Below are 27,874 nucleotides of genomic sequence, written 5' to 3'. Positions count from 1 at the left end.
TGTGCGCTTCATATAGAAATACATTACAGAAAGGATATATACTGTGTGGCTGACAAATTTCTAGGAAGTTGACAACGTTGGCATACATTTTATCATTATGCATGTAACTTATGTTCAAATAAATGACGACCACATGGAATATCTGTCGGCAAAATACAGCGAACAAGACGACGGCCTCGTCGCTATAACACAGGTCTCAGTCACTGTTACTATTGTAAACTGTTTGCAAACACACAGCAGCTGTGGGTTTATAGTTCAGTTACTGGACCATCAAGAGCTGCGAGTGAAGATTTCAGCATGTCTTGAGAGCAGCTTTCTGTGGTTTCGGGTTCATAACACACGATGCACTAACTATAATGGAGATTGCAGAACTTCAACAAGCTTATTTAAGTCCATGAACAAGTATCACAGACATATTTGTTGATTCTACTAAGAGCCAAAAACTACTATTTAAGTAAATAAATAAATAGACTTTTCCAAATGTTCTTTTTTTATAGGCTTATTTTGATAGTAAACAAAACACTTTTTTTTTAGATAATATTTCTGTAAATTTTTTTATAAAGTTTTCACAATCATGTATTTGATTGTTGTTTACGAAACAACAATCACAAACGTGCACTGCAAAAAAAATATATGATCAATAAGTTATGACAACACGTTTTTACATTGCTTTAACTTAAGTTAAGCAATTTAATTATAACTAAAACAAGATTCAATTCGTTTTTTATGCCAGTTTAATGTAATTTAAGTTGAAATGACTTAAAAATCCACAAGTTGAATAAACAAGTTGATCAAATGTTAAATGTTTAATGCAGCAAATTTTTATTGTAAATACATCTAAAAACAATATGTATAGTATAGCATAGTACAATACAGTCGGTATAGAAGGCTGCTATAGTTTAAAAGCTTTTAAAATATTATTGTTACACACCAAACACTACATGTAAATAAAGCGTATGCAAATGTACAAATGTCAGCGCGTGTCTTCACATACCGGTCCGGCGAGTTGAAATGCCAAAAAAAAAAAAACCTTCATCGGGAGCGCGTCCATAAGCATCGCCTCATTTGATGCTCTCCAGTGAGTAAACCTCACACACGCGCGCTCCCGCCGCTCCTCCCAGAGTGAAGTTAAAGCGCGAGTCGAGCACAGCTCACACACCGGAGTTTCACCACAGACACTTGGACTCGACCGCGCGCCTTTACAAGAGGACAAACTTTATAAACGGACTCTCTCTCAAAACCCTTACATATCAACTCTATATGAGACGTACTTAATGTGAAAAGAAACGCGAGTTATTGGATACATAAATGCAGGACTGACGGAACGCGCTCGCTGCCTTTACCTCCAATGCGCCGCTGATGCGCTCGAGCTGGTGAGTCAAACGCAAAGTTTAAAAAGTGGAAAACGGCGAGAATTAACGCTTGTGTTTGTTTCTAACACATACAGATGTGGATTTGACAGTTTTGTCGTGTATTATTGTGAGAGTACCCACAAATTCATGCTTAAGTAAGTGTATGAGCTACCCATATGTATTATTGCTGATCTTTACAATGCATTTATTAATTTAGCAGACAAATGAGCAATATTGCTTTTTATACGCAAGCCGCTCTCTATCTCTAGAGAAATCTTAGACGTACAGCAATAAAGTTTCCATGTTATTCTGAAACTTTGGTCGTCCATTCATGGTTTTACAAACATTGATAGGTTCAGAGCGTTTCAATAGGTTTGATGCTTGTGCACCAGTGCACTTGAAGTGTTTATGCTCGTGCATGTGTAACTCAAAGCGTCTTGCACAAACATGAGAACAACAATCCAGATCAAAGCTGTGCAAGTCTGTATTCAAGCACTATTAAAAAAATAAAGCTTTCCACTGGTTCTTATGTTTTAAGTTGGTATATGGAGATTAACACATTAAGGTTCTTAAGCAGGTCAGGGCTTTGGTTTCTGGGTTTTTTAAAGAGTTTTCTTAAGAACTAAAGAAAAGCTCTCTTTAGAACTTAAAAAGTTTCTTCTAAGGAATCAAGCTAAAAAAAACCCTGTTTAGTGCAAATTAGAACCTTTATTTTCAAGACTCTATCTGACTTGTATACAAATACACTCACTTTTAGATGCTATATAATCATTGTGGAATAAATGAAAAGCTCTGAACAACCAATGCAAACACTGGTAACTTCAAGTGCTTGACCGCAGCAGGACAAAAGCATTGGGTCTGGACCACGCCGGCTTCTATTTTTCTCCGAGAAAGCATATTTTGGTGCAGTTTGCTTTTATTTTAGGAGCTCGTCCAACATTAAACTCTGGCAGTCTAAAAGTTCAGCAAACAAATGGCCACAAACAGGTTTAATTTTGTCCGCTCAACAGGAGTTCAAAGGTAGTGCTGCGGCTCAAACACAAATCTGTTTAGTCACACTGGCGTAAAGGAGATTGAATGCTATTATTGCTGGTTTTACCCACTTTATCTCGTGTTTGTAATTCTCATGCGGTGCATTGTCGATGATTAGTCCAAGAGAGAGAGGAAGCGATCAACTATCTTTTCTGGGTCATAAAAATGTCATATAATAAATTATGTGATAAAAAAACAATAATACAATACAGAACTGAGGGCAGAAACAGCGTTCACAGGGACAGCTTGACAGATGCTCTTCTAAGCACATGTCACAAGTAGTGCATTTAGGTTATAAATAAAAAGTAAGACAAACAATACACGCATAAATCGTTCACTTATGTCAAACATATCCAGATGTTAATGGGGTTCTTCCGCATAAATCTCTTTATTTCTGAAGAATAATGTTGCACGGAGCTTTAAACACCATTTTCGGAGCAAAAAGTGGCCAAATCTTGACATATTACTGTAATAAAAACATTTTTTTATGACCAAAATCAGTGATCTGTCCATTAGGAGAATGAAGGAAATGTAAAGCTCATGTGATTCTGTATATCTATCTCTGCCAGAGTAATTGCAGATTCCAGCGCTAGTTTACGATAGCAAAGCTGATACGGAAGGCAGGCGTCATTCAAACATGTGATAATCAGCCTTGCCGTCGTTTAGTGTTTAATTGCGTTTAATTAAGTTTAGAGGGAAGCCCAACACTATACTTAGAAGCAATAAAAACACAACAGAAAGCCCCATTCAATGAAGTTCATCATAGAGGAGCGTTTGTTTGAGCACCAGCCTGGACTCTTTGGACACTTTGCTTTGCTTTTCTAGCAAAAAATTAGAGGTTTTGATTCTAGCTGACATTACGGACTTCCAACACATAATATATCTTAATTCCTAAGTGAAACTGTTTAGGCTAATAAGAATCAGACTCTATTAATTGGAATCAGAATACCTTCCTGTGTGCGGTTTCATATTTTCTAGTGGCTTCCTAAATTCCTTGGCACTTGTAAATGTCAAAGAGAGAAGTTGTGTAGACGTTGAGAAGACAAAACGGAAGGTGAGAGAACATGGTGCACAGGATATGAGGAAGGATGAAACTTAAGGGAAAAGCAAATGTTCCTGTCTGAGAGACTTAATTAAGGAGCTGTGAGCAGAGTAGAACTTTAAAGCACCCTGTCAATTCATTTTACAAGTTTATTATACACTGGCTTATGGTGTCATGAAAATAAATGGGGTACACTGTTGAACATAATGGATTCAAAAGGGGTCTTTGTTGCAACGATGCCATTAAAGAACCATTTTGGGTCCGCCAAAGAACCATTCATGGAAAAGTTCTTAAAAGCACCCTTTTTTCTTAGTGGGAAGAATCTACTAAAGAACCTTTTCCCACTATAAAGAACTTTTGTGCATTAGAAAGTTTCCATTGATGTTTAAGGTTCTTCTTAAGAACCTTTATTCATTGAACATTCTGAAAAAATCAAATGAAAATTCTGTCATCATCAAAACCTGAACTCTACTTCTTGTAAATAAAACTTTAATTTAGCCTTCAATGATGTAATAATGTAAAATAATAACCTCATGTGTTGGAATCATCAGAATGTGAGTCTGAGGTTGTGCATGTGGCAGATCAAGCTCCTCGTGCCAGCTTTCCTCACAGTGTCAAAATAACATCCCTATGGTATTTCCCTACCGTTCTGTCCAAACAAAATCACTCACAGCGCAGAACAGAACCATGGCTTTTCTGATAAACACACACACACACACACACACACACACACACACACACACACACACACACACACACACACACACACACACACACACACACACACACACACACACACAGGACTCTGCCAAGGCAAACACGGACATCTAAAAGCTATCTTGAAGACCACCTCCTTGTGTCTCTGTGTTTCGTAAACTCGGCATGACAGAGGACTCTATTCTTCTGTCTGTCTCTCCATATAAAGGACTTGTCCCACAAAGTTTGTGCCACTGACACTAATGATTCCTCAAATCATGCCGTTACATTTGAGGAGAAGTGTGCTGGTACTTTACTTTTAAGTAATCAGGTTTAGGGATCAGATTTTCATAGAGACTACTAGTTGGATTTGGACTAGTAAGTAACCACCTATCACCCTGACAACACCCTAGCAACTGCCTGGCAACGACCCACAAGACCCTAGCAACCTAGCAGCAAGTTTTGCATGCATGTTTTTAATAAATAAAAAATCTACTTTAAGCTCTTGTTTAATTTATCTTGCTGGGTAGCCCTGAGACTATATACTTGAAAAATTCATAAATATTCTATAACAACAGATTGTAAAATATTCTACAGTAAAAGATTCTGAGAGATTCTACAACAAAAGACTACAAAAAGATTCTAAAAGATGCAACAGTAAAAGTTTCTTAAAGATTGTACATTAAAAGATTCTAAAATATTTTACAACAAAAGACTCTTCAAAAAACATTCTACAATAAAATATTCTAAAAGATTCTACAGTTAAAGATTCTAAAAGAGTCAACCAAAAAGATTCTACAATAAAAGTTTCTTAAATTCTACAATAAAAAATTCTAAATAATTCTACAGTAAAAGATTTTTTTACAACAAAAGACTCTAAAATAAAATAAAATGTAATTAAAAATAAAATAAAATTGAAAAGCCCATTTATTTATTATGCATTCATTCATTCTTTATCAGTAGGGCTGAAATGGCACTGGACAACATATGAAGGGTGTTTCCATGCTCTTGTTGCCACATGATCAGATTTGTGGGGTCCTGCTGATTTTGGTTCCCTTCTACACCAATTAGCAGCGCGTTCTCTGCTGGCCTGTCCTTCACAATGCAGGATTAAGAGGTTAAAAGTCAGGCTGGAGGTGAAGGCAGGGGAGGGGGTGAAGGGGCGTAAAGAGGACTGAGAGACGGGGGTTAGTCAAACAGCGGGCGGCTTGACGGAGTCGACAGGGCAGAAAAAGCAACACTTGTGAAAGAATGCAAGGGAAAATAGCAAAAGCCCACCAGAAAGGGTCAGGACAAACCTCAACTCTAATTACAAGCATACAAACTGGCATGTTTGATAGGAAAACAGGAGTGTTCAGGATCTTCCAGGTGGCTTTAGCACTCTTAAATTAAACCTCAGGCTTCAAAGAGCGACATGCTGACCAAGCAGTGTGTGTGTGTGTGTAGCCCGAGTCACCCGTCGTCGCTGCCAAACCAAACTGAAGAAGACCTTGATGGATGAAGCCAAATGATGCGTTCTGAAGAGCCACATCAAACCTCGCTATAAGTACACACACATGCGATGGTTTCAGGCCTCTCAGCTGTAGCTCAAACCCCAAATAACTTAAACACAGCCGTTTATCAAACGCTCCCAGGCTAGATTTTCCTATATAGCTCTCTCTAGAGCTGATTTGGTCCGCTACAAATATGGCAAAAATCAGAAAAATGCTGGTTTGTCCACCAAGCTATTTCCCCTCAGGAGGCGAAGGAGCACATCCGCACGAGCCGCCGCAAATTGCCGCATTTTCGCCAGGCAGTGAAAAAAGAAAATGACTTTAATCTAAGGCTGTAATTACCTCCTGACTGAACTGTAATTAGGAAATAAGCACTGAACCGAAGACGCAGACCGCGGCCCTGAACTCAACGTCAGGTCAAATACTCCACCGACCGGTATTAATGGCTAATGCGAATTCAAACACAGCGTCCCGATAAACACATTCACTTATTTGACTTCACCCAGAATCTGATAAGTGCAGAATAAGTGTTAGTTTAAGATGTTCTTGTTTAAATGTTTAGATCCGGCCGGTCTTGAAGATGGTGTGTGTGGGTCACTGTTTGTTTGAGCCTGAGGGTGAAGATGTGGAATGTGTCGGTGAACTTTGCTTGCACACACACACACAAACCCGGTACTGTGGGTTTTATCCTGCTAGTCCCCCTACAGTATACACACACACACACACACACACACACACACACACACACACACACACACACACGTCCCCCGGCGTATAGCTGACGTGTGTCTCGTCATGTGGCGTTTCCTCGGCAGCTATTTCAGTAGAGGTTAACGGCACTTGTATCTGCTTTCAGCCCACACGAGTGACTGTGTATCTGTGTGTGTGTTTGCAAAATAGTTCACATTTACAAGATTGAGATAGCGCAGCTATATAGTCATAACACTTACAGTGAAGCGCCACTGCATTAGCATGTTTTTTGCATCATTCTAAGGAATGCAGATACATGAATATGGTAAATGGTAATTGTTCGAAGTATCATCCCAGATGGAAACGTCATTGATCAAAGTTCACAGGCATAATTTTATAGGCACACACTCACACACACATAGAAATAGTATAGACATACAATAGTATACACTGTAAAACAATTATATGATCAATAATTTACGACAACATGTTTTTACAGTGCTTTAACTCATCAGAAAACAAGATTCAACTAATCTTTAAAGTCAGTTTAATGTAATTTAAGTTGAAATTACTTAAACATCCAAGTTGATTGTACTTAAAAATGTAAGGCCGCAACTTTTTTTTACAGTGCATTTACACAGCTATGTTATATTTAAGTTTAAATTAATTGAAATTATTTGATGCAGTTGTTGCCATACAGTAAGATAGCAGGGCTGTACAATTAATGCGGACAGCAGTTCGGATCATTTTGGTGAGAAATGTTTGAGTTCATATTGAGATTTTAATTGCAGACTTTGTTATCTTGGCAAATCTGAGCCTCAACTTTCACTCATGTTAGGGTCTTTATCTCTGGAGATATCATAAATACTGTGGAAGTCTGCATTTACTCGCATTGCTGTCTGGGAGAAACAATGACGATATTAAAGAGATTCCTACAGGATTACTATCTGATACCACCCAGCACTGTATCTTTCTTTCAATTAATGTGGCATGTAAACATAGGCTGTTGACATCTGTAATTTGGCCTTATCAGCAGCAGACTTCAGGCCACAACAGAACCACCCAAAACTAGATGACTGCTTCTCAGTACAAACTACCGCGAGTCCCTGACAGATACCGCTGAGCATATAGTGAGAAACACGGACACAGCACATGACCTAGTTAAGGCGCTGAAGAGCGAGTGTGCCTGGCGCGTGTAGCTCAGTGTCTCAGAAGTGTATTTTGGTGTTGAGTCAGTCATACTTTGAGCAAATATCCAGTTTCAGGTGTTGCAGAAGTGCGGAGCGACTCATATTTAATACTCGAGGTGCTGCCGACTGAATCACCCCGTGTCTGTGTGTTAATAATCCTCAAAGAACATTCCTACTTAACAAAATACCACGGTGAATCACTGCTCTTAAATAGCTGTAACATTCATAATGAAACTTTAGACTCAAATAACACAATGATACACAGAAGAAAAACATTTTTTTACTAAGAAATCGCTAGTAAAGGTTATAAAAAATGACAAAGAATCGTCAGGCAAAACACTAAATTAAAATTGAGAAAATTAAGAAATTTTGAAGTAGAAAGACTAACCAAAAGATTTTAATAAAAAAAAAAATGCATTATAATATTTGCCGAATTCTTATTGCATCTGAAACTGGTTGTTTGTTATGTGTTTTAATGCATTATTCTTTCTAAAGGTGTAACTATGATTATTCACAAGATCATACAATGCATTACAAGGCATAATTAAGTAATGTGTCACTGTACTTTCTTGTAAAACATGCTTCAATAATCTTTGTTTTATTTACGGTTTCAAAAAAATATTTTAGGTAGAGAATGATTTCATGAATTATGAAGACTTTGATATTTTCATATATACTACCCATACTACAGATTGATTACGATATTAATATATTATGGTTGAATCTCATAAAAAAAAAAGAAAAAAGTCCAGGTCATATTTCACTCCAAAATTCAAAGAAAAGAATAAAAATTGTCATTATTTTACAAAAATGTTTAATGCCAATTCAGCACCTTTCTCCATTTGTTCAACACATACTATCACTATATATTTATGAATATTTTATAATTTAAATAATAATATATTCTTGTTTTTGTATCACAGTAGCCATAATGTCATTTATTTATTTTATTTATTTAGGGGTGAAATATGACCCAGACAGGTTTTGTGAGATTCATACTTCCATGTTATTGCAAGATACTTCAAAGAATACTACGTAAGTCTAATAATTACTTAGAAGCTGAAAACGCTTCTCTGACTGACATGGAAAGAGGAAAGCAGTGATTTTCGGATGTTGTATCGTGCACAGGTGGTGTGTTATCTGATCAAACCACGTCCAAAACACACACATACACACACACACACACACACGCACGCACGCAAACGCGCACGCTCACGCACCCACAACCTGTTCAGCACCACAGTTTTCCTCATCACCTGCCTCAGGTCACATTGTGTGATGAACAGGTTGTGTGTGTTCATCTCACTTGTATTTGAACTGTGTTTACAAAGAATCTACTCAGATATCTTCATGCAAAAGAATGTATCGTGTGGCTGCTCGATGAAAGTCATACATTTACCCAACCTTTCAAACATCACACGACTTTAAGTGTCATATTTACAAAAGATGCAAGTCAGACAGTAAAGTCCCCTAATATAACGACAAAACCACAGTAAAGGGAGAATGTTAGTACTTAGGTAGGTTTTTTTTTTTTTTAAAGAAATTAATACTTTTATTCAGCAAGGAAACATTAAATTGATAGAAAGTGATATATATATATATATATATGGAAACATTAAATTGATCAATCTATTGTATGTATATACTGTATATGATTCATCCATTTTACATTTGTGGGTATACCTGGATCTTTGTTAGATTTAGCTCACTTCTAGGGACAATTTTGTAACCAAAGTGAAGTTGAGTGAATCCAAACACAGAGAGTAAAATAAACAGAAGCTGCTTCTGAGACGACTGAACATGAAGACAGAAACGGCAAATGAATTAAACAAAATGAATGTACATATTTTAACACATCTAAATCGATACTGCAAGACAGGGACAAGCTGTCAGCCTGCATTCCTGCCCTAAGTGTGTGTGTGTGTGTGCATGTCAGATAAACTCTCCGGACAGCCTGCAACGCTTCACTCGACTCCATTCAACACCTCTATACTCTCCGCTTCTAAACACAGCTCGCTTTCTTTCCATTGCAAACACCTTTTACCAGCAGAATGCCACAGTATTCCTGCTCGACCGCTTATTACCTAAAATCTCCAAATCACATTTACATTCATGTATTTAGCAGATGCATACAAGAATATGTAAAGACATGATGTGTGTGTGTATGTTGTTGAGGAGAGATGTGGTAATCAGACTTAAAAAAAATTCCTGGTGGACAATAAACCAGATGAAAAATCCACTTTTTTTTTTCTTTTACTACTTCCTTTGTAATTTGCAGCTTCTTGCATGGTTCTCATGTGCAAAAAGCACCAAAGTCACTTTGGATAAAAGCATTTAATAAACGCTTTTATGCAAAGCGACGTTCATGTCCATAGCATGCACTAGAAGATTAATATGTTTAAATCTCTGAGCAATCCACTGCAAAAATTATTTTCTTACTCAGTCTTGTTTTCTAGTAGTATTACTATGATGTAACTGACTTTAGGTACGTCTTGTTCTCTGAAAAAAGTATCAAAAATAAATGAGTTTATACTTCAAACAAGAACAAATATCTGCCATTGGAGTCAGAAAAATAAACTTAATTCAAAGAGAAAACAAGATTATTTTTCTGACCCCATTGGTAGAACGGCACTAATAAAGAGAGGGAGGTGATTGTTCATCTGTGGGACACAAACATGCAGACAGGCCTGTGCGTGCACCCTCTCATCCCCCCAAAACACACTTCCTGAAGCATTCCAGCCCAGACCTAAAGTCGGACAAACAGCTGTGTGACGCTTACTGAACCTTTGACCTTCTCCTTCTCTTACAGAGCCAGAACACAGAGAAGGAGAGCCAGCGTCCCGTCTCACACACCCTGGTGAGTCTGCACATCTACCTGTCTCGAATGCAAATGACATGTGAAAACACTTTTAGGAGCTTGGGAGACGAACTCGAGAGCCAGAATTGAGGAGATGCTTAAGCGATCTGGCACACGCAGCTTCCAAACCCACACATTTGGCTTGAGTCGAGGCAGAAAACCACAAAACATCCCGTCTCAATAAACCCCCTCTGAAATTAGATCGAGAGTTTAATGAAAAGTTGTCTAGTGAGTAAATGTGTGTTTGTGTAAACTTTAGTTTGAACCCGTGCTGCTCAAGTTCAGGTCCAAATCTAATCGAACACACTTGAACCAGCCAATCAGGGTCTATGGGTTCAGTGGAAAACTACAGCACTCGCGCTCCTTCTCAGTTTGCATATCCATACTATGCGCTGAATGCAAATACTTTACGTTATTTGGTTATGAAAAGTACAAAAGTTTGAGTATGCAGGAGCCCAACAAAAACACATTCTAAGAACAGTTAGTTATGAAAACGTTATTTCGGAATGAATATCAGAGAAAACATTAAGGGAATGTTCCATTTGATCATTTTGCAAATATTATAGTTCACTTTAAATGTTCTTAAACAAGTAGTTAGTAACGTTTAAAAATGATTTGATGAACGTCACACTTAAACGCTACAGAAAAAACATTCAATGAAGGATATATAAATAACGTTTGTGTGCTAATGTTTTGAGAACGTTATTAAAGACAAAGTAACATTGAACAAACATTCTAAAAAAGTTACTGGAAATGTTTAGAGAACCGAAGTTTTGAGAATGTGTCAATATTGAAGCAAATTACAATCGCATAAAACTACATCTTTATGCCACAGACACCTACTGTTCGCGCATACGCTTTAACATCTAGCTAACTTCATTACTTTAAAATTCTTTCTTTACATTTTTGCAATGTAACACTAGTTTTATAAGTGATATATTACTGAATATTACTAATTTGGAGTATCTGCAAATATAAATGTGAACAGAAAAATCAATGATAAACTTTTCACAAAGGGATTCTGGGTAATTGTTGTAGTTTTCAACATGCTATGATTTGGGATGCACTAAACCTCATCTCACAGGTCTACTATCGGGAACAGATAGTGTACAAAGTGGGATTCAGTCTAGACCTCCAGGAACAGGATTGAGTATCAATGCTTGAAACTTTTGGAAGAGTTAATAGTGATAGCTGGTTATAATCGCCTCTCTCCGCCTCCGGTGTGTGTATAAAGTGAGTGTGTCTCGTAAAGTAGCCTGGCTCAGCATGTATAGCACTCAAGCCTTGAGCTCTTTTAGAAGATTGTGTTGTCATGCCCGAGGTGGGACAAGGGTTTATATAACCCAGCTAACTCCCCTCACCCTGTCATGGCCTGTCCCAACAGCCCGGCACAGGCCTCAGCTCACCCATTCCTTTATATCCTCTGTTCCCTCTTGATCAAGACACAGAAGACAGGGCTCAACAATAAAGAGTAAAGTTTTAAATCGCATGTCATTAGACGATTATGAGTTGTTCATGTACATTCCTGCAACTAAAGGAATTCCGATCTGTCCCTTTCTGGAAGGAGCATCTGTGTCAACACTACCTCTTTCAGCATAAAAGCTGAAGCGACGTTACTCGATACTCCTGCACATAGTGACATCCTGCTCATATTTGTTTTTTACACTGAGCCTGCGAGTGCTCTCCGACATTCTGTATCCAGTTCCTCCTGTGTACACACTGCAGTGTGCGTTAGTGTTTGGATAAGTTGCGCAAGAGTAGAGCCAAGGTGTTCGATTAGACTTAGCTTATGCAGCCTGACTCACAGCACAATGCTAAGATTTACCTAACCTAAAAACACACAACAGAGCCATGCACGTGAACACACACCCTTCATAAACGTATGTCCAGATGTTTACGCTCAAACACAAGACTGTAATAGACGCGGGCTTGTGACATACGACGGATAGAGAGCATGTGGTTTCCATCCATCCTTTAGGCACATGGCGAGCGGCCACTTGTGCACAACAAGGGCCGATGATCTCGGTGTGCTGAAGGATGGGTGAACATGAAGAGACTCATGGGATTGCTCAAATTGAATGTTTAAAGGAGGGCAGAATGTTTCCAGAGCACTTGGTTAGCGTGTCTGAGGATATTGGGAAAGAAGAGCACTTTGCAGCTTCGCGCTTTATGGCTCACATGGCAAAAAAAAAAAAAAAAAAATTCTCACTCAGTATTTTAACATCATTTTAAGGCAAGATACAGATACTTGAAAAAAGAGCAGCAAAATTAAGTGACTTTATGCTCAAAATGTGAACAAATATCTGCCAATGGGGTCAGAAAAATATACTTACTTAAAAGGGAAAACACAATTATTTTTCTGACCCCATTGGCAGATATTTAGTTCTTGTTTTAAGCAAAAACTCACTTAATTTTGATACGTTTAAGAAATTTCAGATTTACTAAACAGGGTTAAACAGTTTTTTAACGCCAACAGAGGGTTTGCGCTGCCACAAGCTGTTAGTAAATCTGGCCCTTGATATCTTCAGCCTCATTTTGCTTTTCAAGTAAATTTATCTTGATTTAAGAAAAAAGAACCTCATCTGTATCAATCCACAGGTCTCCACAGTCGTTCTGTGAGCGTATGATACATGAGCAATAGAAAGTGTTGCGGGTGGCAACATGTCGACGGGCCTGATGTTCTCGCATGGATGGGAACCACAGTCCGTAGCTGGTCTGTCTTGCACGTCTCGGCTGTCTGCAGGGTCTTTTGAGCAAACAATGTGCCCTATTGTAACCCATGAGGCAATAGACAGATCCGCAAGTCATGTTTATCTTTTCCGTGTGTGTAAGACGTTCATGTGCTCTGGAAATTGGCCCCAGGGCTACCAGACTCGAAAAATCACCAACGGAAAAGAAGAAAGTTGCAAAATATCACAGTTGGCTGGAATGAGGAAGCAAGCAGCCTTCCAGATGCTGTCATCAGCAACACATAAAGACATTCCTAGACAATTACATGTCCTGATGCGCTCTTGACTGTCAATAGACCAGTCAGCCCTCATGTGATGACAAGAATGAAAAGTGTGCTCATATCTGACATCTGTGACATTTATAGAAACGGCCATCAAGTCAATTTCCACTTCCAGATTTATTAACGACTTGTTTCAAATGTTTCTTATCAGACAGGTCTTTGATGCTCAGTCTTGCATGTTAGCGTAATGTTGTGTTGATGTGCAACTAACATAATTAGTCTGCTGGCTGCTGGTGGTATCACCCTGTAGCCAGAGACTGGTTGCCCACTGAAGCCAAGCAGGGCTGAGCCTGGTTAGTACCTGGATGGGAGACCTCCTGGTAAAACCAGTTTGCTGTTGGAAGAGGTGATAGTGAGGCCAGCAGGCGGTGCTCACCCTGTGGTCTATGTGGGTCCTAACACCCCAGTGTAGTGACGGGGACACTGTACTGTAACGAGCACCGTCCTTCGGATGAGACGTTAAACCGAGGTCCTGACTCTCTGTGGTCATTAAAAATCCCAGGATGTCCTTCGAAAAAGAGTAGGGGTGTAACCCCGGCATCCTGGCCAAATTTGACCATTGGCCTCTTTCCATCATGGCCTCCTAATCATCCCCATACACTGATTGGCTTCATCACTGTCTCCTCTCCACCATTAAGCTGGTGTGTGGTGGGCGTTCTGGCCCAATATGGCTGCCGTCGCATCATCCAGGTGGATGCTGCACATTGGTGGTGGTTGAGGAGATTCCCCCTTCTATGTAAAGCGCTTTGAGTACCCAGAAAAGCACCATATAAATGTAACAAATTATTGTTATTATTATAATATACAAAATGATGGGCTTTTGATCACTCTGAAAGAGGAACTTTCGGGGAGATTTAGACACAGAGAGATTTAGACGCGCATTTTGACCTGCTGCACCAATAATAAAGTGAATAAAGTGACATGTGAAGGCCAAGTATGGTAACCCATACTCACACAACACACACACACAGCAAAACGTGGACATTTCCTGCCAGTATTGAGGATCGATCCGGCAAAATTTGGGTTACCAGTCTGACTGGCCCAAAGCGTGTTCGAGTGTGTAAACTGGTAAAACAACTAAGAATGTGTAGCGTTTACCTGCTGGCCACTTTTGGTGTCCATCACGAATGATTCGCGTAAGCGATGTTAAGGACGAAGAGCTGAAGGTTGTGTTTGATTTGCGTGTGTAAAAAACCCACATACAGTAAGCTGCAAGTAACTGCTATTTGCTTAAGATTCCTATCAAAAAACAATTAATAAAAAGGAAGCGTGCAGACGCTTGTTTGAATGACAGAACAGGTAGAGTCACTTCAAACGAATGTTTAGAGTTACAAGCAAGTCGCAGAGGTACAGTGAAATTCAACACACACACACACACACACACTGGGTTACATAAGTTTATCCTCTCTTAACCCAGCAACCTTCATATTATTATTATTTGTAGTTGGCCGTTGTCTCTCTGTGTTAAAGCCATCACAGCTGTGGACGCTACTCTACTTCCTCTCTGGTCCAGCGAGGCCTCACACACATTAACACTTCATTTCAGACCTCAAGACTGGGTGTTCAACACCACAGCGCCTTCTTAAAGGGACAGTTGACCGTCCTACAACTGAACCTTCTGGCATCATAATCATCAAACCAGCATTACTTTCTTTCAGAGGATGTTTTGAAACATTTCTTGGACTCCAAATATCTTCTTTTATGTTCCACAGAAAGTCATACAGGTTAGGAACGACAGGAGATGAAAAACATTCATTTTTGGCTTCAAACACTTCAAGTTTAATCACACTATTGGTTGCTTGTTCTTACTAGCTTGACAAGACTTAGTATTGTCATTTTACAAGTAAAGGCATCTTGATTTAAGCATGTTTAAATATTTGTACAAGAAAAGAAGAAAATCTATTTTTTCAGTGCTTTTTGCACTTTTTTTTGTTCAATTTTGTTGCATCATTAATGGTCACGTCACCCTATTTCATTGTAATGAATGCATTATTGGCGCTTCAAACCGCTGTCAGTCTTTGAAAAAGAAGAATGACATTATTGACCAACTTCGCTAGCTAGCTATGAGCACTTCAAAGGCTGCCACAGATCACCATTGTTCCAGTGTAACCCGAGGAAACCAGTAAGGTCCTGTATTTATCTGTCACTGAGTGACTTGTGACCTTTGCAGACCTGTGGAACAAATCAAATGATCTCAAATCTCATTTTAGATTATCGGCAGTGTAGACACTCCGAACTTGCTTCTAACACTCTTTATCAAGAATAATATACAATGCTAACATCTCATAACTATGGAAACCCAGTTCTACCACATAAGAAAAACAATCATGCCTTGGTAAACTTATGTCATCATTATGAAAAAGAGTCAAAATTATGAGATAGTAATGTTTTGGAAATTATAACATTAAAAATATTAAATTTGTAATAATTGACTTTTTGTCATAATTACCTCATAATTTCAACATTTTAAGTCAAAATGTAAAATGCGGTAAAGAATAATTACAGTTTAGAATTCTTTTTATCTCATAATTTTGACTTTTTATGTCCTAATTATGACTTCTCATAATCTTATCTCATAATTGTGTTTTTATCTCATAATTTTGACTGTAATATTTGACAACTTTTAATAATTTAATCACTTTTTATATCAAAATTGACTTGTTATAATTGACTTATCTTAATCTTATATGATAATTGTCTTTTATCTCATAATTTCAACTTATCTCATGATTTTAACTATGTAATAATTTGACTTTTTATATTTTAGACTCTTTATATCATAATTGACTTTGGATTTATGTCATAATTCTGACTTTTTATCTCATTTATCATTAGTCAATTTTTCAACTTTTGTCATAGTTTAGACGTGTCATAATTGTGATTTACCAAAGCATGACTTTTATTTTATTTTTTTATGTGATGGAAATGGGCTTCCATACATTTACAATGCCTTCACAGAGAGCTAATCCCAATGAAGAATCTCTCTGTACTAAAGGTGCACTTTAAGATCATTGATCAAGCGGTGCTGATGGAGGACATCAGGGCCAAATGTAAACTAACAAGTGAGCATATTTGCTTGAAGCCTGACATCTGGCCTCAGCGGCAGACGCAAAGATAATTCCTCAGAGCAAGCGCTTGTAAATCCATTTCCTTTTGGACTGCTCACATCTGCAGTCTGTCCTTTCCGGTCTCCCACGCGGCTCGTCCCTGGAGAAGCACACAGTGTCCCGACGTCTGCGCAGGCACGCGTCTGGAGCGCTGGGTTTCAATGCAACCCGAGGGTGACAACCGGCTGAAAGCACCTGCCCGTTACACAAACCTGCGAGTACCTGCAGCGAAACCTCTCTCTGATATCTGAGGCATCGCAAAAAAAAGGGACCTGATGTGATCTAGTTGCAGACAAAACAGAGCCCAGACAAGCCTCCTGCATCCAGCAGATGTGCAACGAAGTGAACGGTGAACACTGTCGATTCTTTGTTTCTTAAATGAGTGTGTCAGGCTGAGATTGTGGGCAAAGATGTTTATCAGCACCACCATGAAAGATCTGGGGGATCGTGTTCAATGCATTCACTATGAGCGAAGCTGAGGGAGACGTTAAGGGGATATGCAACAATTACAAACTTATGAACATCTAGAATGAATCCTTTATGTGTTGTTATAGTCCCTGTCCATTTAATTATAGCTGGACTGGATCTTGTAAGGAATGGTTCACCCAAACATGAAAATGTTGTCATCATTTACTCACACTCATTTTGTTCAGCACATTCAAACTTGCTGCATTGTGATAAAAGGACGCAAAAGTTTGCTGAAGCCAAATATAGCATATAAAGTCATATAGACCACCTTTCTGTTCATTGTATGATTTTCATGGTATGGGAAATAGTTGCTCCTTTAGGAATAACATGAATGGTGAATTTTATTTTAGGTGAACTATTCCTTTAACTCTCATCATTATGTAGGAAGCTGTGCTTTTCTTCAGTCGGCTCCATTCAGGACTTTCCTTTGTGCTTTCCACAGACAGTAATGGCAGTGACATGCTCTTGTCCAGGTCACCGCTGTAAATCCTGAACCAAAAGAACGCTATTCTTCTCTCAAAAACAAGAAAAAGAGAGCGAGGTAGAGTGCAGACGTTTGTATGGAAACAAAACCGTCCTAGTCGTGAATCAGAGCAGCACTCAGGGTTACCTTTAGCTTTGATGTGCCTCTTTTTGTTGTGGTCACATGAATATATCAGAGAGCGAGTGAGTGTTTGACCTCGTGAACTTGACATGAAGGCCGTCACTGATCGTGGTCTTTCTTTCTTTGTCCTATTCAAAACACAATACACTCTACTCTTAATGACTACATACACTCCTTGACAAAGGGAAAAAAACACGACATCAAGTTTAGCAGGTATAGTCGCATTACATAACACTGAAACACTTCCTGTAAACTGTTTACCTATTAAAAGTGGCGTGTGCTCAAACTGACATGCTTCTGTATGAAGGTCTACTCATCTTGGGTGCGTCTCAGTCAGCTCACTAGCTTTCTAGGTCATGAATCCGTATATCGTGCGCATGAATTCGGGGCATTGTTAAGGACAGTAAAGGACCCTGGCTCACTACATATTGGGACACTGACGACTCTATTTCCAGTAACATGACGTCCTCATTGTACAACATCACTACTGGTATTTATGATCAACAGCAGAGCTGCTATTTTTCTGACATTATTTGTTAATGTGATTTAAAGTACATTATGATGAATGCTTTGATTGTTACATATACGTGCTACATTTCAGCCGTTAATAAATGATAAATGTTAGCTAGATTATGTTCATTACCTGTCTAGCAATGTATGTTTAAGGTGAAATATAATAAAATAATGGTTTGTATTTTTAAAAACATCTATCGCGTGTAGTGAGTCGACTCACATGATAAGTTTCATGCTTCAGAACTTCTATTAAGGAAACATAGTGAGCATCGATGCTCCCTAGTTTTTACGGCTCACTATGGGATTATTTAGGGAGCAAATGTGTTCGGTGCCCTGGTAAGATTTTGCGACTTGAGGAAGCCCTTAAAATGGTATTGAATTGCGTATGTTTCCCTCCCCGCTGTCACGAATCAGTGTTTTATGGCCGTGCACTCTCAGGTTGAGGGATGGTACTGGTGCATTGTGGGTAACATGGTCCAGCTGTGGTCAGGTGAGGCAATTAACAGGAAGAATTCGTGTTTTATCCCTCAGAGACAGTGATGTGGGCGTTAGGGGCTAATGAAGCAACTATGATGTCTAGAAAGAGCTCACTGACTGTAAACTACCAAAAATATCTATACAGTAGTTGATATTCAAATCTTGTACAATAACTTACTATGATACACCAATTATCAGCCTCAGTTATAAAAAAATAAAATAAATTATATATATATATATATATATATATATATATATATATATATATATATATATATATATATATATATATTTATATATATATATATATATACAGTGCAATGCATAAGTGAATACACCCATGCTAAAGTTGACTAAAAAGAGGAATAAAAAATCATATTTTGGAAATTGAACTTAATGCCTTAATTTAAAAAATTAGGAAAAACCCAACCTTTAAGGACACCAATTTTCTTTGTGAATGAATAATGTATCGTAAATAAATAAATGTTCTTCCTTAAAATACATGGTGCATAAGTCTGGACACCCCTATGTTAAATTCCCATAGAGGCAGGCAGATTTTTATTTTTAAGTATTTTTTTCAAATTTTTTTAGGATACTATGCATCCTGATAAAGTTCCCTTGGCCTTTGGAATTAAAATAGCCCCACAACATTACATAGCCTTCACCATACCTAGAGATTGGCATGGGGTACTTTCCATAAGATCATCTCTCAATGCAAATCAAACCAGCTATTAGGCTAACTGAAATAAAACCATGCCAATCTCTAGGTACGGTGAAGGCTATGTGAGGATGTGGGGCTATTTTAATTCCAAAGGCCAAGGGAACTTTATCAGGATGCATAGTATCCTAAAAATTAATAAAAAAAAACAACTTAAAAATAAAAATCTGCCTGCCTCTATGGGAATTTAACATAGGGGTGTACACACTTATGCACCATGTATTTTAAGGAAGAACATTTATTTATTTACGATACATTATTCATTCACAAAGAAAATTGGTGTCCTTAAAGGTTGGGTTTTTCCTAATTTTTTAAATTAAGGCATTAAGTTCAATTTCCAAAATATGATTTTTTATTCCTCTTTTTAGTCAACTTTAGCATGGGTGTATTCACTTATGCATTGCACTGTATATATATATATGTATGTATGTATGTATGTATGTATAAAGTAATATATAATAAAGTAAAATTTAACATATATAAAGTAAAATACATATAAATTTTATATATATATATATATATATTAAATTGCAATGTAAAAAAATAAATAACAAAAAAATAATTATATATATATATATATATATATATATATATATATTATTAGTAACTTTTTAAAAATTAAGAACCAAATTAATTTTATTTAGTACTGTCAATATGTACTCATAATATTTGATATATTTATCATATATTTCCCTTTCTTGGCTCCTGGCATCTGCCACCTCCACCAGACCATTCCTCTCTCCCTGTCTCTCTCTTCTTTTCTCGCAGTTGTTTTCTTTGCTTTTAGATTATGCTGGAAAGCCAAGACTTTTCCTTTCCCAGCTCCTTTTCTTTAGTTTTTTTTTTTTTTTTTTTTTTTTTTTTTTGGTAGAAGCCTTGAGCAATAACGTCCTTATCAACAGCTTTCTATTTAAATCAACACATTTTCAATGGCAAATACATTTCTTTAAATAGTCCCATGTGGGGATATGCAAAGCACCAGCTGGTCGAACGACACATTGACAGCGGAAAAGGGGAACTGAAAAAGATGTTGAGAGATCTTGGTAACACTTTACAATAAGCTCCCATTGGTTAATGCATTAACTAACAATGAGCAATCCTTGTTAACATAAAAATACAAGTGCATGTTAGCTCAGGTGTAAATAATATTAATAAATACTTTTGATTTTAATAAGGAATTAGTAAAGGTTGAAATTAACATTTAACAAGATTAGTATTTGTCATTGTTAGTTCATGTTAACGTTTGTAAAAGAAATGAAACCTAATTGTAAAGTGTTACCGATCTTTAAAGTCAGTGATTAGTAGGGATGTGCATTTTTTTAACTAGTTGTAGTTATAATGTTGAAGTTTGATGGCAAATTTATTATTGAAGTGATATGTATATAGATGTGACAGGTCAGCTGTTCTGTCTGACTGAAGAGACACTCAGAGCAGATCTGAGAGCTTTAGGTTAATCCCTGAGAAGTGTTTTTTATCTGCGGCTTGATAAGTCGCAGGCCGCTGAAGTGAAGGAGGAAGATGGAGTATCTGTGTGAGCTGGATGGGGGTTTATCTGAAATCAGACTCAACTCCCACTCCGTGCGTCTCTGTCGGCTGACTAGATTGTTTCTTGTGATGGTTTGAAATGATGCGGAGTGGGATAAACACCGGCCAAAATTAAAAACGATGTTTAGGCAATAGCTTTATCTTTATAGCAAGCCTCATCTTTCCGCCAGATGCTTCCCTTCACCCAGAGTCGCTTCTACTTGATAAAGTACAGTCAAGCTAAGATATTGCTGTCATGCTACTGAAAAAAGGTATATCTCCGACAGAGTACTTTCCCCTTGATCCTAGTGTGCACTAGCCCTACACACTTCCTTCTGATCTTTCAATCAAGCTCGGCTTCCCTAAAGTTCAGGAAGGGAGGACTGAGGTTTTACTTCATCCTCATTCATCTATCAGGTTCGGCAGGTCTCTCTTCACATGCCAGATGATGCTGTGAAACACTACGCCACAGTCTGAATGCTTTGTGCTGGCTGAGGGACGGAAGTGGACTTTGCCCTCTGACAGCAAATCTATCACAGAAAGCCTCTTTCTTTCTTCCTTCTTGGTTTTTCTTTCTTGTATCTTATATCCACTTTCCCTTCATGTTTAAAAACACCACCCTGATGTTCGGAGGGCTTTTCTTTGTGTCTTTCCATGGTTTACGCCTTATTTTCATCGCTCACACTCTCAGCCTTTCGTCTTTTAGTAGTGCTTCAATCTTCAGACTTCTTTATATGCTCTTTTAAGTCTACAAGATTTCCAAGCTTTGAGAAATAGCTCTGAGGATAGCACATCTCTTCTCGTTCTGATTTGAGGTATTGTTCATATCTTTAGCAATGCAGGATGGATTACAAGCTAAAAATGGCAGCTCAATATCGCACAAATTCACTTCACAACATTCCCACGGTACTCTGAGAGCCAAACACCATGGGACGGCGGTGACCTACGACCCACGTCATGATTAACTGCCCATAAGCCACAGTGTTCCACCTGTTATCAGGTTATCTGGAAGCGTGGTTTTTTCCATCATTGCCTCTAGTCAAACAACTAATCAGGTCTCCCGGACTGTGAAGCGCTACGCATCGCTGAATGGAGACCAGCGAGAGCTTTCTGGTAAAGGAAACGGTGCACGTGTTACTCTTTCACCCACCCTTGTCGTAAGATCTTGTTGATCAACATCATTCCAGCTAGAGCTAAAGCTCATTACACGATCAACAGGTATACGGTGTCAAAACACGTCAGAGAGTGCAATGCCAATACGAGTGAATCGATATCAGTGCCCGAACATAACAAAGCACTTTCTTTCATGTCCTTTTGAACCCTGTGTGATCTTCTTTCCAAGTACTGACATTTCAGACACATTTTTTTTGCTTTTGTGCAGAGAAAAAGTTTCATTAAATAGGAAAAAAAGCAGACAGACCAAACAGAGCACACGTAATAAGCAGAGGATTAGTTTCAGAAAAATATGCGTGTGCTTGGCAGCAGTCCCTGCTTTATTTGCACAGAGCGTCAACTAAACCCACTGTCTAAAGACAGACGCTTGCATCACAGCCAGCAAGTCAATGGGACAGAGCAACAGGAATGTCTAAACCTGCTCCACTGCCTTTTAGACATAGAGGGAAGAAAATGGCAAAAGACAGGCAAATCATCTCTCTCTCTTTCTCTCTCAGGATGACTGTCCCAAATTTTTTTATAGGAAACCAAATGTGTTGCTGATGGACGTGACATAAGAAAAACAGTTTCCTTAACACCTACATACTGGTATTGTGAGGTGTGTCAGGCTACAAAGTTTACATAAAGACACTTCATAGAAGCACTGCATATCTATGTGACTTCCACTCGTTGTCAAAAAGAATGCACCTTAAAATATATTTAAAAAATATCCAGATGTTATTACAAAGATCTTTAGAAACGTACATTGACCTCACAACAGAACTAACAACTTTCTATCAGCTAACACAGAATAAAATACATCCAAAAAAGCTAACTAGATTCTGAGACGTTTCCTAAATAACTGCCGAACAGTGCAGGGATCACCAGCAGGGCATTGAGAGTGATGCTTCAATAATGCAGCAGGAGGGAACATAATGATCCTACTATCTCTCTGTACTGTCCAATAAAACTGAGTGAGAGAATTTCACCTCAGCATGAACTTCTAACAAGAAACCCCCCACACTGTCCAGGAGAGAAACAGAAGGAGGAAAATCGTAAGGGAGAGCGAAACGTCTCCACCCCTCCTTTCAAGGCCAGATACTGCAGCAACTGATCTCACAGGAGATGATAAACTGTTTCCCCAGCTCACTTCAGTCTCCCAGCTTCATATCCCTTTATCTTTCTTTTTCTCGCTCTCCTCCCTGACTCTCACGTTCCTCCCTAAAGGTGTCTGAGCTCATCTGATGAGATCTGTGTCTGGTGTTCAAGGTCAGGTCTTCAGGGGTCTTGACTGTTATTGACGTAAATTAGTGCATCTCTGGATCTAAATATAAAATGAATGAATATGAATTGACTGAATGTTTGTAGAAAGACAAAAAGTGTACAAACTCCCAAAAAGAGTCAAGTAAAGTCTTACGAGCTAATGTGCAACAATGATTCGGTATGTGTGCTGTAAACGATGATGGAACTAAATGTTAATCAAACAGTTATTAGCAATTAGATGACTTGTGGGTGGAATGATGCACAAAGCAGGTTAGACGATGTTCATTAGGGCACTTATTATATAACATTCAACCATTCCTGAAAGAGTACTTCATAAAATACCTTGAGATACCATATGTTTGTTGTCAACTATATGGAATTCAAAATGTTTTGTTTGATAAACAAAGAAAAATAAGGTCAACAAACATCACCCTGAATTCCAGTGTAAGGGTCCGGCAGGCATGTACATCACTACCACAATCTATTGCTTGAGTACAACAAGATCTCGCCTTTGATCACCCTTTGAAAGCACTTGGTCTAAAGCAACCCTTTTACTCAGCCACATAAAAAGACTGACCTCATAAAAAAAAATACAGCATGTATTGAAGTATTCCTTGAAGTTGCTGAGAGGCAATACAAAACAAAAGAGTAACTTTATCAAGTACTCAACTGTTTGCAAATGACTTTAAAGTTTCAGTTGTTGATTCATGCCATCCCTAAACTTTGACAAATTTTAAGTGTCAAGACTGTGGTGTTGTTTCAAAGTCAAAAAATACAATATGAAGTTGATTGAGCAAATGTTTACTTGGTTTTCTTGTTGCATTGCAGGCTTGAAGGGGTGAATGTGAAGGCAGCAACATGAAGCTCTTCCTCCCTCTACTGCTGCCCCTCCTCTTCTATCAACTCTGGTCATCCCCGGTATTGGCCGACACCTGTCCGAAGGACTGTACCTGCGCAGTCCAAGACTCCATATTCTGCTTTAGCCGCAAAGACACTAAAATGCCCAGCGAAGTACCCACAACGACTAAGAATCTCTATGTGTTCAAGAACGGCATTGAGTCCCTTTCCCAAGAGGCTTTTGTTGAGTTGGACAGCCTGGAGATGCTAGATCTAAGTCAGAACAAGTTGACCGAACTGCCAGATCGCGTATTTGAACCCCTGTCCTCACTCCACAACCTGGACCTGTCGGCTAACCAGATCGTCCACATATCCAAGGACAGCTTTGCTGGACTGGAAATTCTGGAGAGGCTATATCTCTACAGCAACTTTATAGAGTACATACATCCTGCTGCTTTTGATGGACTACAACAGCTACTGGAGCTCAAGCTGCAAGGAAACAAACTGACAACAATGCCTGCTCTGAAAATGCCCCATCTGCTTCTGCTAGACTTACGGTTTAACAGCATACCCTCGCCAGAGCCGAAGGACCTCCAGACACCCAAGTTGGAGTCACTGAAACTGGGTGGGCTGGGGCTTAACAGTCTGAACGAGGAGCTCTTAGGAAGCTTCAAGAACCTTCATGAGCTCGACATCTCCAACAATCAGTTAACAACCTTTCCAGGAGTTTTGCGGGAAGCAAGGGGCTTGGTCAGTCTCAGTTTGGCTGGGAATCCTATGGGACCTATGAAATGGGAAGACTTTGAGAAACTTTCAGAGCTTCAGGAGCTGGATATCAGCAATCTAAGCTTGCAAGGGTTACCAGAGACCTTATCCCAGCTCTTTCCTCACCTAGAAAGACTGGCTGTCGCGGAAAACCCTTTCAATTGCCTTTGCAATCTGGCTTGGTTTCCTAGTTGGTTGCGAAACAAGCGAATTCAGTTGGGTAGGACGGAAGAGACACGCTGCCACTTTCCTCCTTTTAACTCTGGGAAGGTGCTGGAGAGACTGGGGCACAGAGAATTCGGATGTCCGATTACTACAATCGTTACGACTCGGACAGTAAAGACCACTGCAGTACCACCAGCTCCGGTTACCAGTTTACCAAGTACAACACATGCAGTACTCCCTGCCAAACCTAGTGATAACCCCTCTACGGAAACCGACAATGACCCTCCACCTCCCACCCCTAGTACTAGTATCGACCCAGACCTAAGATCAACCTTCTGCCCAACCAATATCTGTCTAAATGGAGGAACATGTTGGCTGGACAACGAAGGAAAATTGGAATGTATTTGTCTACCGGGAACATCAGGGCCATACTGTCAAAATGAGAAAAACCCACCACCCCATGAGGACATCCCTACAATAATCGGCACTATGGAACCTGAAATAACTGCAACAATGGTAACTAGCTCCTCCATACTCTTAGACCTTCACCGGTACATGGATATGCGCCCGCATATCCGTGGTGTAAAGTTAACTTACAAGAACCTTTCTGGACTGGACAAACGTCCCAAGCAGCTCAACGTTCCACCCTCTTATCCAGAGTACACACTGCGTGGACTTCAGCCAAACTCTACATATTCTGTATGCGCCAGTCCATTGGGTGAACCTGGGGTCTTGGATCGTGTATGCACAGAGGCCCAGACGGTCAGTCAGCAGCTAACTCCCACTGGAGCACGACTGGAGGACCCAAAGCTCACTACGATGATCATTCCTGCAGTCGCCATCCTTCTTCTGCTAGTCCTAATAGCTGTGGCTGTTGGGGTAGCTTGCTACATGCACAAAAAGAAATCAAAGGGACAGCTGGACTTAGAATGTGATCCGTCACAGCTGGAGCTGGAGGGTATGGACAATGGGGCACTACCCCAAAAGCAAGAGATTATATCTTGTCCATCAACCGCGCAGAATGGTGGCTTGGACTACGAAGTGCCCCTCATGCAAGATCACTGTACTGCGAACAACAACATGAACAGTTTGAAACCCTCGTATTTCTGATAATTGCAAAAGGTTTGTGACTTACTTACATGCTAAAGCATGAATTATACTGCTTTACAGGGAACCACAGAGGACAGTAAGAACAGCCACCAGCTTTTTTGTAAAGAGACAGTGGCATTTAGGTGTTTCCTGGTGCAATCCTGTAAGGACATTTCTGTCAAAATGACATCCTCCTAAGTGCCCTTTATCATCTGAAAAATGGAAAGACTCTACATGCCAATCCTACAACTAAAGATCTTTTAAAATTTTAATATGGCTGCCAGTCGTAAAATGGACATAAGGCTGACTGAAAAAAGTTTAGGCGACATATTGATGTGTAGCACCTGTGTGCAACTCTTAGGAGATGCACTAACTGTGAACCGTAAGTCCTACATTTGAGTGGGCAATTGAAGATATTGAAAATATAAACTTCTTAAGTAACAAGGCTGACTCTTATGATGCTTTGTCTAACTGATAGGCATTGTTTCTTTGTTTTATATCTGTACCATGTTTTTGTACAAATATGTGACTGTTACCAGGCGGCTGCTCTTCCCCCATATCTTGTGACTTTAAAAGCAGACAAAACACCAGATTAAAAACTTTGAAGATTAAAATGTACTTGTGCCACCAAGTGTATCAAAGGCTTTAGTTTAGAAATGCAGACAGTCTAAGCAGTTAAAAGTCTATTCAGACTTAAAACTAAATCCCTCCTCTATATTTTAGCCCCTATTCCCTATTCCCCCCAGAAATAGAGACAAAACGTAAGCTAAATAGAAATGGCTGATTGAAAAGCAGATTAATATACATTATGTTCTGTTGTAAAAACTAATAAGTCTTGCAATATATTATTGAAAGCTACAAATTGGTGGGATCTTTTTAAAATATTTATTTATATACCAAAAAAGGGGTTGTTCCATATATCACTATTCAAAAAATTCTGTCAGTTTGCCAAATTAGCCATTGCACTATTTACATGCTACTCAGCAGAGAGTTTCCTCTTGCAGTCAACACCGTTTTGACAGATTAATATGTTCAAAAACACTACAGTGTTCTTTGGCTAGCTCGCATTAGCTAAAAACACACACTCCACTGACAACTCTCCAGAGCTTACCATTCATGTGCAAGACACAACAAAAGAGCATGAAACAACCTAAAAATGACTGAGGTCCTGCCGTCATTGATCACTCATTGATCACTCAATGATCACTCTGAAATTTAAGACACAGATACTGTGGATTCTTAAAGGTAAAGTTTACTGCAAAATGCCAAAACGGAGACAGTGGGGAGCTGTGCTGATTCACCTCTGTGAGGAAATGTGTTACTATTTTAGCACTTGTTCTACAACCTGTCAAATGATGTTTCCAAAAAAAATATAAAATAAAATATGTAAAAATTAAATTGTGAAACCTTCTGCTTAAAAGAAGAAGGATTTGTAATCGATTTTTTTGTTGTTGTTGCTGTTGTTGTTGGAATATGCAAACTGGAAAAAATCTCAGCAGTATGAAGTATTGAAAATATTTGTGAATATTTTTGATAAGATCTGCCTCTAATTTTCCCTGTTTAATTTGGGAAGCTCTTTTTTTATACCTTTCTTTTGTCTATATGGAGATGTGTGTATATGTATGATGGTATTTTCAAAAAGCTGCAAATAAAACAAACAAATAAAAAATTTAAATAAACTAGTTTTACATTCTTCTGTTTTTCGCTCAAGCTAGCTGGTCTGATTAGAAGCAGAGTCAATTAGGTTTACTGATGTTGAACGTATGTCTTTGTTTAATGTGTTTGGTAATAAGACTTAATAGATGCAAATAAATGCGAACACAGAGAGAG

The 27,874-nt window shown here is 38.7% G+C and overlaps 2 protein-coding genes across 2 annotated transcripts in view; one reads left to right on the top strand and one right to left on the bottom strand.

Annotated features, from left to right (window-relative positions):
* The window catches only part of coro7 (coronin 7), a 144,376-nt gene that overhangs the window by 35,195 nt on the left and 81,307 nt on the right, over nucleotides 1-27,874 (bottom strand). The window lies entirely within an intron of this gene.
* vasnb (vasorin b) lies at nucleotides 1,068-27,874 on the top strand. The gene is made up of 3 exons (XM_081379592.1): nucleotides 1,068-1,373; nucleotides 10,305-10,352; nucleotides 24,017-27,874. Exon 3 carries the CDS (start codon nucleotides 24,047-24,049, stop codon nucleotides 26,063-26,065), a length of 2,019 nt encoding a protein of 672 aa, XP_081235718.1. The 5' UTR covers nucleotides 1,068-1,373; nucleotides 10,305-10,352; nucleotides 24,017-24,046; the 3' UTR covers nucleotides 26,066-27,874.

The sequence above is a fragment of the Scardinius erythrophthalmus genome (assembly GCF_964197995.2).
Source record: "Scardinius erythrophthalmus genome assembly, chromosome: 1".
In the NCBI taxonomy this organism is placed as follows: domain Eukaryota; kingdom Metazoa; phylum Chordata; class Actinopteri; order Cypriniformes; family Leuciscidae; genus Scardinius; species Scardinius erythrophthalmus.
Note: the sequence above shows the minus strand (reverse complement) of the source record. Positions and strands in the feature narration are given on the sequence as shown.

Bases quoted from the DNA above. Each gene is read 5' to 3' on its own strand.
- vasnb (XM_081379592.1), top strand. From the start codon at position 24,047: ATGAAGCTCTTCCTCCCTCTACTGCTGCCCCTCCTCTTCTATCAACTC.